Below are 15,747 nucleotides of genomic sequence, written 5' to 3' on the forward strand. Positions count from 1 at the left end.
AGGGAGTTCAGCCACAGATGGCCAAGAGGAGGTTAAATATTTCATCACAGGGAATCAGCTCTTGGTCCTGAGTACAGTCACCACAGCAACAGCTTCATGATCCTTGATTACCCCAAACAGGTCTCCATTTTCACTGACCCCAAGCTCCTACCTGCCTGGAGCAGCAGGCCTAGCTATCCTCCACTGTTGCTGCATCACCTGAAGCTATCCAGAGCCTTGAGCATCCCTGGCTGCTGTCTTTACCCACTCTGAACCCCCTGCTACACAACATATGTGAAATTATCAAAACTTGTTGCAGACTGTGTTGATGACCAGGATCGTCATTTAGTGCAGAATACTGTAGAGTCTCTGCTCCTCTCCTCTGCCCCATCTTCCTTGGACTTCATGCCCAGGTAACCACTAGATCAGGAAGCTCCCACTGTCTTAATGGGCCTGATCCATGGGCTCAGGTGGGAGTGCTCCTTGGGGATGGGACAGTAGGCACCAGTTGAGCTTTGCTCCCAGGATTAGAAGGTTTGAAAGGATCATTACAGTCTGTTGCACAAAGATGTTGCAGAGCCTGAAAGTACAAACAGGGAGGTCTAACCAGCTGTACAAACTTGCCAAGGGGCTGCTGTGGGATCCAGACTGGATCAGGACTACTGAAAACTCAGACTCTTATCAGTGCCTGAATCCAGAATAGGAGCTGGACATTGAAGACCTATTTATATAAATCCAGGTTTTGCCATCCAGCCCTGCAATGTGTTCTGCAGATTGGGAATTTGTACTTCAAATTTGTCTTTTAAAGTAAGTCATATCTGCTGAAAATACAAAATAAAAGCAAAAATATGTGGGAAGTATTCTTGCTTTCCTTGGTAAGTTGCCTCAGGGCACACATTTATTAAAAAGCAGAAATGGGGAGTATTGGAGATAAAGAACCTGTCTCACTTGCCTGTGTTCCAGTTCTGGCTTTGTGAAATGGCTGATAGTGCAGGTTTATGGGTGGCTGTGGCAGAAAACATCAACACACATGGAGAGATGCTGCAAAACATCTTTGCCTCTGCAGGTCTTGAGGAACAGCCTTTCTTAAACATCATCTGCCCAGGGGATCAAATAAATACTGGTTGTGCTGCTGTTCTTTGCCTTGACTCTGAAAAGGAATAAATACATGCCACTGCTCCACTGTGAGCACCAGTTTACAGCCATGTCCCAGCCAGCCATCATTACAGACCAACAACAGGAAAGTCCTGGTCATGGGCTTCGTGTCTGAATCGCCTAAACTTTGGTGATGTGTGTTCCTCATTCTGGTGGCCTCTGCTGACACAAAGTGGTCCAGAACTGTGCTGTCCTGCTTCCTGTCTCAGCTGACCCTGGGCAAACAATATCTGGCTTCTCATTTTCCAGGTCTGAACTGCTATCTGCAGTCAACAATGTTAAAATCAGGATTTATCTATGCTCTGTAGCTGATAGGTTCCCCTCTGAGAGCTATTCCCCAGCGAACAGGACCTTCTCTGCTGACGCATCTTGCAGAAGCTACTAGGTAGAGACAGGCTTAGTGTTGTTTTTCCCAATACATGATGTAGGGCTGGCAGCTGTAAATGATGGCAATGCAGAGAGCTTGGACCTTCCTTGCTGAGTTCAGCTGGAAAATTTGGCTCTCTTTTTCTGGGATTCCTGGGTAAAACACAAAGTTCACTTTCACACTGGGTACCAGCACAGTGTGTTCACTTGTACGGAAGAGACTGTCTGGGTTGAATTCCTCTAGGAGAGTACAAGACCACTTTTTTTTTTTTTTATGACTAGTCAGCACAGGTGGGTAGAGGGGAGGGGAGCATTCCTGGGAAAGCCCTGCACTGCCCTCAGCGGTTAAAGAAGAAAGACTTGAGGCTCTGCAGAAACTGTGACTTCTGTCTCTGCTTCTGCTTCTTCCGAATGATTGGGATCCAGACAAGGCCACAAACAAGAAGCATCAGTCCTAAGGACAGGAAAGCTGGGCCACACATTTTGTAAATGTCTTTGTTCTTGATTTGGATGCAAGACAGACTGATGATAACCACCCCGAAGAGGAACACAGCTGCTCCAGCAGACATGACGATGATGGGCTTGTGGTATATGTCCCACTTGCTTCTGGATTCACTGGTCCAGACAGACTCGCTCCGAGAGCTGATGCACAGGGTGCTGGCTGTGTTACTAGGCAGCAGCTCCTTGGACTGAGGTGACTTCTCACTCCCATCGGGGCTTTTTGGGGGGATTTCCATGGTGACAGGATCTGAGGAGGAGATCTGAGATGGATGAAAGAGAAAGAACAGAACAGGGCTAGTACTGGATGGACAGATTAAGCATTCTCCATTTTGTTGATTAACCAGTGCATGCACTCTGGCCACTTCAGATGAAGGGTGGAGAAGGGTTTGTGGGTCACTTCAGGGGGAGAAGAGCAGCACATCTATGTGAGCAATGAAATTTAGTGGTTGGGTCCCACTGGTAGGCAGGGACTGAGGAGGCCTGTGGGAGTCTCACTGCCCCTCTCCATGGGCCCCAGGACGGGCTGTGCGCTTAGACCTTCCAGTTCACCAGCTTCCAACCCCCACAGAAATGCAGCGGTGGGATAGCTAGGTGTCCTTTGGGACCCGCTGCCCTGAGCCTCGTAGGGCTCTTGGCTATTTTCAGGGGAGAAGCTGGGTGCTGAACGCTTTCCAATCACCCGTGAGCAAGGCCGGCTGTGCTGCTGCGGGCTGTGGGGAAGAGCTCTGTACCCCTAGACCTGTTTTACATCCTTAACCCCAACTTACACCTCAGCACCTTGTGATACTGTCATATCTCCTCCTTACAGGCAGGGAAACCAAGACACAGGTGTGCCCAAGTCAGGACCACACAGCAGGATAGCTGAGAGCCTCCCAGGCCCTGGGCTGAGTGCCTCCTGAGGGCCTCCTGCGGCTGGGTCTTCCCCATTGCCACATCCAGCTCAGAAGCACGAGCCTCATAGCACCGCAGCACGGGAAATGGGGCTGCCCTGGTAATCGGGATGTGGGTTCCAGTTTCAGGTGCTCTCTAGATCCCCAGGGTGACTCTGGCTCACCTTTGACTCTGTGACTCCATTTCCCATGCTACCAAAATGGGGGGGACAGACCTACTACCTGTGCTGGCACAGACAGGGACTTCTCTTTTCCTATCTGAATGCACAAGGTGGGAGACAGGAAAGTCCTTGTTAGACAGTAAATATTTCTCCAACTGTAAGCTGGGGCAGGCTGCTCTGGGACACTCTTGGACTTGGTAGTGGATGCATAAAGAGATGCTATGCCTTGCAATGGCAGGGTCAGCAGTGTGGCTTCCTCAGGGGCCCTGGAAGTGCATTATTTTTTCACCAGATTAAGAAGGAAATACATTTTCTTAGAAGCTAAGTGCCTTTATCACTTTACATGATGGTAAATGGGAAAGGACGAGCATTATATAAACCACTATTTCCTCAGGGCTCTGCTGAGGAAAAAAGGGCATGAAGATGGGTCAGTGAATACTCCACACCCTGCATGGTCTGACTTGCTGCTGGGAAGCCTGGCAGAGATGAACCTGCCCAGGGCACCAAGAGTGAGGAGAGCAGAAGAGGCCAGACCTACAGGTATTTCACAGCCAGGATTTTATTACAAGGTAAACTCATGCCTGAGCTTCTAGGTTTTCCCCAAGAGGCTCAGCTGTAGGAGGAGGGCTGGGACTGACCCCAGCCTGGAGGCCATGTTCTGTCCGCCGTTCAGGCCCTCTGGTCCTTGGGGATATGGGCCGGAGCAGAAGTGTGACAGTGGTGCCAGCCTGGAGCAGTCCAGGACCTGGCACCAGCCCACTGCCAGCACCAGAAAGAGGAAACACTAGTGATTTCTGCCCAGCCCAATCCTGTAAGCACTCCATCTAGGGCTCCCCCCACCGAGGGCAAGTGGTCAAGCCCCTTGTCATGTCTATGCTGGCCTGGGCACAACCCCCCAAACACCTCAGATGGATGGGCAGAGCCATCAGGGCTCTATGCCCTGTCCATTGCTGACCCGCCAAACATAGCTCTTCCTAAGCACAGCAAAAGCTTTGAGCCTAAGTGGCCTTTGATCCAGAGCAGTTCATTTAGAGCCCCTCTTTTGTCCTTTCTTGACACACACAGCACAACAGACTGTGCATATTTGTTCAGTTCAGCAGTGGCCACACTTAGATCCACTTTTTTGCTGATGAGCCTTTGGGATAGCTCATCAGAAAGCGTGGTGATACCACTCCAGATTTTCATCCTGCGTATGACACAGCCTTTGGTGGCAGCGGGCAGCAACAAGATGTAAATAAGATGAGAATGAAGCCCAGAGGCCCTAGCTCATTTCCTGCTACTGCTAATCCATGCGAGAGCATGTACCACACAGATGGAGCACAGCTGCACAGGGGCTACGAAGCTGGCACAGCTCCAGAGGCACAGTCTTAAGGAAACCCATTGGTATTTGGGTCGTATTGAGCCCAGTGCCCATCTAGGGAAGCCAGTGGCCAGGCGCAGCCAGCACTTCCCTTGTTCTTTCATCTGTGACTCCTGCTCAGGTTTGTAGTTTGTTTTGAATAGAGCCAGATGTCATTTTTCAGCTCTGTCCCCCACTGTTGTTCTGCTGTTGCAGAAATGCAGATGTAGTAGCACCAACATATTTTGTGATGTTTCAGGTTTGCCAAACTTGGGCCAACAAACAAAAAAAGAAAAGCCGAGGGAGTGTGAAGGGTGATGGATACTATCTGCATCCCTCCCCCCAGCAGCTTTCACTCCTCTCTTTTGAACTAGAGGAGATGGGAGCCGGAGAGGGTACACATTTCCTGCTTCTTTCTGCTGCCGTTCTGATTTATCTGCTACAGCCCTTGATCAAGGATGGCAGGCAGGCAAGTTTAGTCATCGTAGCAAGCTCTGGTTTCTCTGTTTCTCTTCCTTTTGAGCTGCTAGTCCTATCTCTGCAAGCTGGCACAAAACTTGGGCATAGAAATCATGGTGGAGTAGGCTGACCCCTTGATCAAAGCCACAAATGGCTTTGTGAAAGCATGAGCTGCCAGGAGATGGTATTTTCAAGGCTACAGCCATGCTAGATGTGCAGGTGGGCAGGATGCAGCTTCCTCCACTGCTAGTTTCTGCGACACAGCTCAGCTCTGCTCCTGTAAGTTGTGGGACCAGGCAGCCACAGGCTCCTGTGACAAAAAAATGCGGACGGCAACGGGGCACATCTTCTCCAGTGTCCAGGGGGCTCAGCGAGGCTGGCTTTGCGTGGACTGAAATGTTTGCTCTACTTCCAGCTACAGCCTTTCCAGGAACCAGCTCAGTCCTCCAAAAACATCCTAAGCTGCCCAGACCCTGGATAACTTCTTGCTTGGCTGGCATGTGTAGCCTGGATACTAGCTGCCTGGCTCATAGTGTTGCTGGGTTGTGATTCCCCCCCGCTGTTCTAACTCAAACCCAAGCTTTCTCACAGTTCTGCCTAAAATTTCACCCTAGGTAGTCATGGGCTTTCCTGACTTTCCCCTTGTAGCATCTTTCTTGGAGAGGTCTTATGATTGGGCCACTGTATAATTTTAATTTGCCTTTGTGATCGGAAATTTGCTTTCTTCTTTGGAATAATGCCCAGATCTCATATCTCAGCGGTCTAATGCAGTCTGTCCTGCCCTGTCTTTCGGGCACCCCACTCCTTGCTCGTCTTTGTGCTGCTGCCCTGCCTCTGCATCTGAGGTACTCTGTGCTCTGCAGAGGACCTTCCTCTTGGTTTTGCAGATCATTAATCTCATACTCATGCAGAAACCTCTCTTCCTTCCAAGCTTGCATCTGCATTAGAGTGGATTTTTTTTTTCTTTTGCTTTCTGGCATAATCATCCCTCTCACCACAATTCCCAGATGGAGGCACTTCCTGGCAGAGCAGTTTGCCTGATCACACTTTTTCCACATTTGCTCCTTTTCCTTTAATTTATGCTCTCGGTTTTGTATTGTTCTCTGTGCTTCTGCTTGAGGCTCAGTATGCTTTCCCTGCCCTTAGCTAGTGAAGGATTTCACTCCCTACAAATTGCTGGGAGTTTGTTTGCTAGCATTGCATGCATCTGCAGCTCTTGGGAGGGTTAACATGATTTCAATTCCTGTTCTGCCCATGCTCCATCCCTAATTCATCACAGATGTGCTCATTTTTGATGATGTGATGGTTGTACTGAACAGCCTGGCAGAATAATGCTATCAGATTCCTCCCAAATTTTTTAATCATTATTGTTGTAAGGAGAGCTCCAGCAGATGACTGTTTGATAGCTTGAAAATGCCTCCAGAGCACATCTCAGATATCATGTTTGGTGGTGTGCCGCTTCTGTGTCTAAAATCTGGGCAGCTGTTGGCAGTGGGGCTAATAGCAGGATATCTCATTTTCTGCTTCATTTCATAAGAGGGAGCCTCATGTGACGATACTTCTCCTCCTTTTGCTCTTCTACTGCTTTGTGTGGTGATGTTCATTTTCCGAGCTGGAGGACCTGTTGGGGCCTGCTTGCTAGTGGTGCTGGGGGGGCCTGGTGCCAAAGCAGTGCCACACGCTGACTCTGTCCCTCCTAGCTGACTGCCCTCTTGAAGAGCACGGCTGGAAAGGTGAGCCCGATCATACTTTGGCTCTTTCTGTCAGGAAAAAATCTGTAGCTGCTGCCACCAGTTTTACAGCCATTTTTGTTTCACGGGAAGCTGTGCAGCCATGGCCACTGTGAGAGCAGCCTCTTCCGAGGATGTGCTTGCATTTCTCCTGGACTGTCCCTCCCAGGTGGGTTTGAGTGTCTCCAAGGATCCTCCATCCTGCTCCATCATCTATTTTTGGGGTACTGCTTGGGTCTTGTGGAGAATAAATGGTTGGTGATGAGGGCAAGATTAGGCCATAGTGGGCAGGGTGTGTGTATCTTAAGGACAGAGCACAGGCTGTGCTTTGAAGTAATCTAACATGCCTTAGACAAACACTGCCTCCACCCCAAAGACCAAGGGAAACTGGCCTTCAAGGTCAGCTGGTGGATGAGCTGCACAGCATCACTGCGTGCCAGTCACAGTGGGGAGGAGATGGCTGGGTAGCACCACCAGGAGACAAACCAGGGGGACAGGAGATGGCCTCAGACCGAGAAGAGTGCAGCTGAGTACTCTGTGCTGGGTCCTTCAGCCTGTTCTCAGCTGTGGCGAGCTGCTTCCTCTCCCACCAGTTCACAGCAGCAGCTGTCAGCTATGAGGCCAATGGGATGTTCCCTGGGGGGAGTCTGGCATCGCCCTGGGGACCTGCAGGCTCCCTTGTCGATACAGGGGGAAGGATCATGATGGGGCAGTGCCCAGGCTATGGGGAATCTCTCCCCCTCAGACTGAGTGCTGCCAACCTCACACAGCCAGAAGCAGGAGGTGGCCTCGTGAAACACTGAGATCTGCGTGGATCTCTGAGGGCCTTGATAAATCATCTCCTTTCAGGTGATTTAATTTCCCTGACAGTCTCTGTGTTCTTACAGGGACATGCATCAGGTCTTTCTGCAACCACAGAGAGTAGAAATCCTTTAGAAACCTTAAAGAGTGAGACCACAATATAAGTACCTGGGATCTGGGATGACACAAACAACCTCCAGATGTGGCAAAAGCTGTGCTAGAAGTGGTGCAAGAGCCCGGTCTGAAAACACTGTTCCTAGGCCTAGGTCTGTGTCCTCCTTGCTGTGCAAGGGCTGGCTTTACTCTCCCAAATCCTGTCCTCTGCCTGTCTGTCTTCTCTTTGCCTGCAGAAGCAGCTCTGATTCTTCAGGAGGTTCTCATAAGCTTCTCCCTAAGACTCTAACTCCTCTCTGCACCTTGTTTCTGCCACTTCCTCCCTCCACGTTGCAAGGCTGGGAACATCAAGTGAGCCTGGAGAGAGACGGTCTGTCCCAGGCTCAGTGTCCATCTCCCTCCAGCTCTTCCTCATGAACAGCTCTCTCAGCATCCTGAAGCTGAAGCTGGGCTCTGCCTTAGGATTAGGTGGATGCCATCCCACAGGAGCACCCATGGTGCAGAGGCAGCATGAGCTTGCCCCAGGAGCAGTGCCTGGGCCACAGGTATTGGTGATGCTGCTGCTGCGTGCAGGATTGTGCAGCAGTCAAGGTCTCTGCCCAGACTTCTACCACACAAATCATTGGGAGAAAAGTTAAGGGTTTTCAAAACCAGCTGCCAAACTTTGGTGTAAATCCAGACCAAGTTTCTTTCAAAATACATTTTCCTTTTCTGTTGTCAAGCTACCTTCCTGAAGAAAGCTGTCCTGCAACACCTCTGGGAAACAACCATCATGGAAAAGGAAGTTTTGAAGAAAAAGCAAAGTGAGCCCTGCACTCCCTGGATGTGGTCTGTTCTGATTTACACCACGGGAGAAGAGAAGGGGACAGCCTGGCTCAAAAGCCAGGCTTCTCCTGAGGGCTCTACCCATCAGCCGTCCTCAAGCAAACTGAGTGAGCACCAGAACCACCATCAGGTTCAGGTGCAGGTTAGCTCTGGTGCTATGGAGCAAGTCAGTGGGAGATCACCTGAACACGGACGTGCTTATGCTTCCCCTGCTAGTACCTGACCTGGCTCCAGGGTTGCTTGCCTGCCACAGCCATACCTCCAACATCAGGTCACATCTCCACCTCTGCACATAGCGGGTCTATGAGGTGCATGTTAGGGGAATATCTGATGACTGAACTTTCCATAAGCTGTGATCTAGATACTGCCTCACAAAATCCACAAACTGTCCCACAGAAAAGGCCTCTCCAAAACTTCTCCACTGCTCCACAGCCTACTGAGGTTTTCCTCAGCTGTCAGACAGCTTGGGATGTTTCCCTGGTAGATCTCAGCATCAGGTGCTCTGCAGAACTTTGAGGTGGGACCCAAAGGGTTCATTTGCCTTTCAGCTGGAGGATGTGTCCTGCCTACCACCCCAAAAGGTGGGCAGCAAAGCCCTCACTGGCGGATCCCAACTGTGAGGAAACCATAACATTGTGGAATATAAGCAAACTGAGACAGCTTTTCCAGCTGCTCTGGGCTGTCTCAATCTAACTCTGTAAGAGGTCCTGCTGTTTAACTTCAGGACAAGACCCTCTCAGATGACAGCTGTGGGTCTATGCTTGTCAGGAACAGAGATTAGCTGCTCCAGTGGACCTGTGTGCGACTGACCCTCTAAACAGGCTGAGGGGTGGGTGGGAAAGGAGACTGCTGGACTGACAGACGTGTATACATGCACTTTTCAGGAACTTAACATCTGTAATGCACCTAACCCTGGCCAAATTTAATTCAAGGTGGCTAGTAGTTCAAAGTCAACAGGCACAAGATGCATGTGCAGTGACACAGCATGCCTGAGTTCCCCAAGAAAGCTGAGCAATGGAGAATTGCTGCTTTCCGAAAGTGTGGGACCTATCCCCCAGCCTATCCCTTGAAGAGCTCAGAGCCCAGCAGCTGCACACCTCCCTCCAGGGACCTGAATGCAGGGAGGCACTGACCTGTGACAGCACCTCTGTTCTTTGTGCCAGAGGTGGCACAGTCCCAAAAGAGGTTAATGAAAGAAGGATTGGTGCTGGCAGTATGGCATTGGCCCCCCTTCCTGGGAACCCCCCAGCCAGACAGTCATGGTCAATGGGGCTTGGAGGGGCGCAAAGGAAGAAGAGAGAAAATGAGAGTTAGGGCAGGAAATGCCTTGAGAAGGGACCGAGTGTTCAGAGAGCTCACTCACCATGCTGTGCTGCTGTTGTCTCCGTGTGTAGCAGCTCACTCCGGGAGATGAGGCAGCCAGTTGCATTAAACATTCCCCGAGTGCTCGGCAGAGGAATCCACCCGCAGGCTCCTGTAAGCACAGAAGGAGCAGCTCAGCCTGTCCAGCTCTCCGTCACCCCTAAGAGGGTCTGATTGTACTGGCCCAAGCAGTCTGTGCTCTGAAAGAAGACAGGGAGAGTTTTGTCAGTGCGAGGCTTGAATGTTACAGCCCCACTGCCCTCTCCTCCCTTCCCCACCCCCCTACTTACCCCCAGAGCGAGGAGGGGGCTGGTGGTGGCTACGTGGGGACATGGGGACATCCCTACAGACAGGCTAACTACGCTTTAAGACTAGGGGTGGAGAAATAGGACAATGTGTCAGGGGATTTTGCATTGCCTACAGGCCCCGCCAGATCTTGGATGTAAATTGAGACGTAGTCAGTGTCCATTTGCTAGTGTGGCAGAGCTGGGTTGGGCCCAGCATCCTGTATCCCTTAGGAGCAGCTTCAGCATCACCCGGAGTTTAGATGTTCCAAGCAACTAGCTCAGAGTTTTCTCCTTGCTGAGCAAGAAACATCTGCAAGTTCCTTTTTAGGGCTCAGTGAGATAATGATCCCCAGCCCTGCCGTGCTGTTTCCCCTCTCCCTTTCCACCACCCCAAGAGCCAGACCCTAGGAAAACAGTCCTACTTACATGGCGAGTGGTGAAGGACGGCTGCCCACCCCGCTGGGGGTGGGACAAGCTGCAGGAGAAGATCCTGCTCTCCTAACCCAGGCTCACCCCAGCCCAGCATCCCTCTGGATGTTGTCTACTGGGCTCTGTTAAGAGTCTAATAAACAATGGAGCATATTCCAGCTCTGATGAGCTCACCAGCATATCAGGATATTGTTTAACTCTTTGTTTCCCAGCCTCAGGTCTCTGCAAGGCTGACTTCTAGGCAGCTTGCCTGTGAGGGCATTACAAAAGGCTGCCGTTTGGGAGCCAGTCCAACTATATAGAAGGAGAAGTGGGGTGTGTCTGTGTTTAGAGCCAGGGATCAGGATTGGGGTAAGTTGCTGATCCTTGTAAGGGTAAGTTGAGGTTCCTTGTTGAGCCATTGGAGGAATGTAAGATATTAGCTATTAGCTAATTAGCTATTAATTAACATCCTGAGTCCATTAGAAGGAAGGAGATGGAATGGGGAGGTGGTACTGGCATGCTGCCATCCTTCGTGAACCCACAGCCAAACTTTAATATTAAACTCTGACATCAGTGCGAATCCACTCGCTGCAGGGAAGGGATCCAGACTGACACAGGCATTACTGAGCTCTGGAGCTGATGTCCAGGGATGGATTCCAGCAACAGTGGGGCCGCTTCAGTCCCTGAAGGCTGTTTGTTGGTTTGGTGCAGTAACTAACTGTATCGAGATGCTGCACCGCAGGCATTGCAAGGGAGTGGGGTGAAATGGGTGAACAGTCATGCTGCTGAGCACATGGGGATGAACAGAGAACCAAGAGGTCTGGGAGCTGGTTGTAAGCATCATGGGATGGAGGGGCACCAGCAGATCTGGTATGAGGAGCTCAGGCAGAAAGAGCAGGGACTATTTGTCAAGATGCGGTATCTCAGCTAGGCTCTGTGTAGACCTTTGATGGTGGCTGGAGATGGGCCAGGTTTTGGACCTCTTCAATAAGGGTCAGCTGGGGCAGCCAGCTTGCAGGCTGGGGCAAGGGCAGAGACGCCTAAGGAGTGGGATGGGCCCAGCATCCTAGCCTGTGGTCTGCTAGGACAGTCCTCACCTCTGGTGTGAGGGGGATGTTAGCTGAGCACAGCAGCTAAGCCCTGGGGAAATAGGGTGGCTCCATTGATCTGGGAACCAGCAGCCAAAGGAGGAATATAGGTGGAATATTTTGGAGATGTTAGGTGAATATTTATTCGATGGGCTGAAAAGATTCTCTAGAATTGGTAGAGCTGGCTGGATCTGGGTTCTCTGGAGTCCAAGTCTGAGGCAATTAATTATTTGCCTAAAAGGGCAGTGGAAAAAAATTTAGGGATGGGAAGGCTACATTTCAGCACCTGCAAAAGGAGGAATTTCACACTGCTTCTCCACCATCTCCAAACTGAACTGAGCTTATTCTCCTCAGCTGAGGAGTGTCCAGCTCTGTGCTTTAGAGAGCTCCCTTCACATGGCTCCTTTCATTTCAGCCCTCCAAAACATTCCTCATACTCCTCTCAGGATGCCTGGCAGCTCCTTTCTGCCCCAGGGACCTGCATGTGGTGACAGAGAGCACCTATGGGCCTGGTCACTGGGCTCTGGCCCCAGTCATGGGCAGAAGTGCCTTTCGAACATGGAGCTCCCTTTGTGCCAGGGTAGACTGACCGAGGTGCCCAGGGCTGCACGTTTCCTGGGGATGGCCTTTGCCTCCACAAAGCTGCAGTATGTTCCATGCGCTGGAGTCTGTCCATGGGGCTGGTTGTGCCCTGGACAGGGTGAAGGAATGGCAAACCCTCCCCAGTTTGTCCCTGACACAGGTTTTGGCTGTGGATGTAATGCAGCCCATGAGCCACCATTGCCCCAGAGCTGCTCCCATGGTACCACCTCCGGGGTTGGCCCTCAAGCATCTCTTGATGCAGGTCTCTGGTCATGCCAAAACCTCTCAGAGCTGGGTCCCCTTGCCCCTCATGACAAGATCCCTTACGAAGGTGCTGTGCTTAGTGCCAAACTCCTTGTCACCTCAAATCGCGACAGACGGTCACTCCTACCATCTCTGGTTTCCCCAGAGATCAACCTGGTGTCACTCTGAGGTGAATTGTCCACTCCAGCCGGGTCCCATCCCACCTTCCCAGGCAAGTGTGATTGTTGCTTTGCTGCTGGCTTATCTCTGCAGCCGGGCAGAGCAGCTTGCAGCCTCCCCAGCATCTCTGCTTCCTCCGCAGGCTCCTGCTGCCACCTCGCGGGGATCTCCACCCTCCCAGGGCATAGTGGGGGGCCGTACTGCTGCCACCCTGCCCGCGGCATTGCGTTCTCCCGGGGAACACTGCACAGTCCTAGGCCCACCAGGCACAGAGCATCCCCCCACCACAACGCCAGACAGCCAAACGCATGCACACACAGTCATTCTTGCAGACATACATACATGCACACAGAGGTCTAAAAACACTGTCCCCCACAGATACAGCACTCCAGACGTCTTCACCCCTCAGCCACCATTGCTGACATTCCTCCAGTTCATTCTGTGTTTCTTCTCTTGACCCTGCGAGGGGAGATGCCCTGGTGTGTCTGCACTTTGCTGGAGTGCAGGGTTGAGAAGTCTGAGGTCCCCAAGGACCTCAGAATCATGGATGGTGTAAAATCCCCAGTGATTTGCCTTGTTGTGAGATCAGGATACAGTGGCGGAGTGACATGACTCCCCATGTATAATCCTGCAGGGCCGTGTCAGTCTTGCAACACTCATGGTGGATTGCCACCTGGTGCCTGGCATTCAACCGCCAAACCCTTTGGACAGTGAGGTAGTCCTCCCCTCACACAGTGACAGCAAATGGAAACATGAATCGCACCTCAGCATGTATTTTCCCTCATTTCCTGGTGAGGACACGCCTCATTCTTTCTCATCCCTCCCTTCAAACTCACTTCGTAGGGCAGGTGTATAGGTCAGGGCTGACCAAACCTACCACAGCTTATTAACCTTTTCCTGGCTGGGGTGGAGGTAATACAAACTGTGCCATCATCGCTACCATGTCCAGAGACCCACAAGCAGTTCAGACAGTATCAGAGATCTATATGAGCATCTGCATTACTCTGTGCTAGAGGGCTCAGCAGAATGGTACTATAAGACCCATCTCTTCTGTGTTCACCTCCAGATGTGACTACACTTTCCTCTGTGGCTCACAAGCCCCTTGTCTGAAGTGCATGGGTTGATCTTGGAGAGAGACCCTAACGCTGTGGGTCCTGGGCTGCCCATCTCTGTGCTGTGGGGATCCAGGCTGGGCTAGGAAAGAGGTGCCTCAGGGAAGTGTGTGGAGACCTCCACTGGGATAGCTGAGGAGCTGCAGATCAGGGTCACAGAGGACCAGAGAACCAGCAGAGCCTCCTGGGTTGTGGAGGTGGCCACAGGCACTACGGCACAAAGCTCCCAACATGTTCTGACCAGGCAGCTCGGGTCTGCTGGATGAGGAGGCTCTTCCAGACCTTCCCATTTCATGGTTTGACTTCTGCCTTTCAAACGGCACGAGCTGACGGGCAGCTCATCCCAACTGTTCTGCTGCCAACACTGCTGCTAGCTGAAGAACTCTGCATTCCGCCTGTATTTGCTCCTTGTGTCCTCATAGAGTCCGTGTTCACCACCAGCTCTGCAATGTGGTCTGGGGAAGGGGGGGAGTCTTCCTTCCCCTCAGCACACACCACCCGCCTCTGCCCCTTTCCATGACCTGTCGTGGTCTCTCCTGAAGGTGACTGGTGGGAGCTGTGTGCTAGGCTCCGGAGGCCTCTGTGGCACTAATGTCCACCTGCTTTGCTACTGCACTGTTACATGGCCCAAGAGTTTGGGGAAAGAGTCTCCCCGTCAGGATGGACCACCATGAGATGCTGGCCTGTCCCCTACCTCCCCAGCCCCATAGCTCTTCCCTGCCCTGCTCTTATTTCCTCCGCCACAACCTTACCCTTTCAGATTCAGATGCCTTGCCCATGCGGTAAAGACTCGCCATTCCGCCAAGCCAAGGGGAGCTTTTTTATGTCTCTCGCAGTTTCCATCTCCAGGGCCATGCTCCTTCCTCATCCAAACACCCATGCATGCCCAAGACAAGGAGGGTTGTGGTGTTGGAAGCAACTGGTGCAGGTCTTTTCCAAGCAGCCTGTTTTAACCACAGCAAGATGAGGAACAGCTCAGGCCTGGGGCTATGTAGCAGAGCTGGGATCTGCCCAATGAGATGTCCTGCCTTTGAACGTGGAGCTTCTCCTGAGACGTCACCCATGAGAACCCTGTCAGTGAATGCCCACATACTAACGAATGCGCCCACATGAATCCATGCCACCATTCTCACACACACACACACACACACACACACACACACACACCACTTTTGGCACACAAATCTCACATATGCAAGTGTTTTTGCACACAGATGTACCAACACACACAACATGGTGCATGAAGCCAGCCATGGTCACACATGCAGATCCATGACCTAGGACATACATTTGTCCCATGTCACATGGGCATGTGTGTGCTTCTGCACGTAAGGTCTAGTCATGTCCCTACATGCTGGCATGTCCTGTTCCCCTCCTACCAGCAATTGCTCCACTCCAGCAATGTTTGGAAACTGGGACTGCTGGACTACTGCTGGCCATAATCAGGTCCTGGTCCTGCAGAGGCCTGGGACCGCATGGAAGATGTCTGTGTTGGGATACACCCTTTTTCCAGTGCAAAGTCTCTTTACTCTTGGTGCATGTTGCAGTTCACAAAGATGCAGGATAACCAGGTCCAGGCATTCAAAAGAGACAATGAAAGAAAATAGTAAATTAAGCTGGCCCTTACATCTACAGTACCACAGTGAGACGTGTGTGACAGGAAACTAGACTTTCTGCTCCAGCCTCAGGGACATGTGTGGGCATGGAGGGTTGTCCACAGATACCCCTGCTTTAAAGCAGAGGTTGCCCCTCTTCCCCCCAAGCTATGTTCATGGGCTCCATGGACCCTAGCAAACCCACACAAGGGTTTGTAAGCCTGCCAAAGAAATAGGCAGGAGGAACTTGTTATCAGGGGTGTGCATGTCTCCATTTACCTCTATCCTTCTGCCCCAAATGACCTTAGAAAATTCCTTCATCTGGGTTAAACAAATAAAAACAAAGCTTTTCCTTCCCAGCATTCCATGGGACAAAGAAGGGACCTGTCTGGGAGGTGTCTGGGCAGGGAGGACAGGAGAGATGCTCTGATCCAGATAGTCCATCACGCAAGAAGGAAGAGTATGTAAGAATCCTGTCTGGAGCGGGAGATGGAGGTACCCCAGCCACTCTCCCCATAGCTCTGTCCTGCATGGGAGCACATTTACACTGCTACCAAAGCATCTGCC

The 15,747-nt window shown here is 51.5% G+C and overlaps 1 protein-coding gene across 1 annotated transcript; it reads right to left on the reverse strand.

Moving 5' to 3' along the window:
• Positions 1-1,838: 1,838 nt before the first annotated feature.
• PIRT (phosphoinositide interacting regulator of transient receptor potential channels) lies at positions 1,839-14,382 on the reverse strand. Its single transcript, XM_064522954.1, has 2 exons — positions 14,338-14,382; positions 1,839-2,261 (listed from the first exon to the last, which is right to left on the reverse strand). Exons 1-2 carry the CDS (start codon positions 14,380-14,382, stop codon positions 1,839-1,841), a joined length of 468 nt encoding a protein of 155 aa, XP_064379024.1.
• Positions 14,383-15,747: the final 1,365 nt, after the last annotated feature.

Source organism: Dromaius novaehollandiae, chromosome 18 (genome assembly GCF_036370855.1).
Source record: "Dromaius novaehollandiae isolate bDroNov1 chromosome 18, bDroNov1.hap1, whole genome shotgun sequence".
In the NCBI taxonomy this organism is placed as follows: domain Eukaryota; kingdom Metazoa; phylum Chordata; class Aves; order Casuariiformes; family Dromaiidae; genus Dromaius; species Dromaius novaehollandiae.

What these genes read in the sequence shown, in the direction of transcription:
- PIRT (XM_064522954.1), bottom strand. Translation starts at nt 14,382, where the DNA reads ATGGCGAGTCTTTACCGCATGGGCAAGGCATCTGAATCTGAAAGG. An exon ending in AGGCATCTGAATCTGAAAGG is followed by an intron (nt 2,262 to 14,337) that starts GTAAGGTTGTGG and finishes CATCCATCTCAG; the next exon opens with ATCTCCTCCTCAGATCCTGT.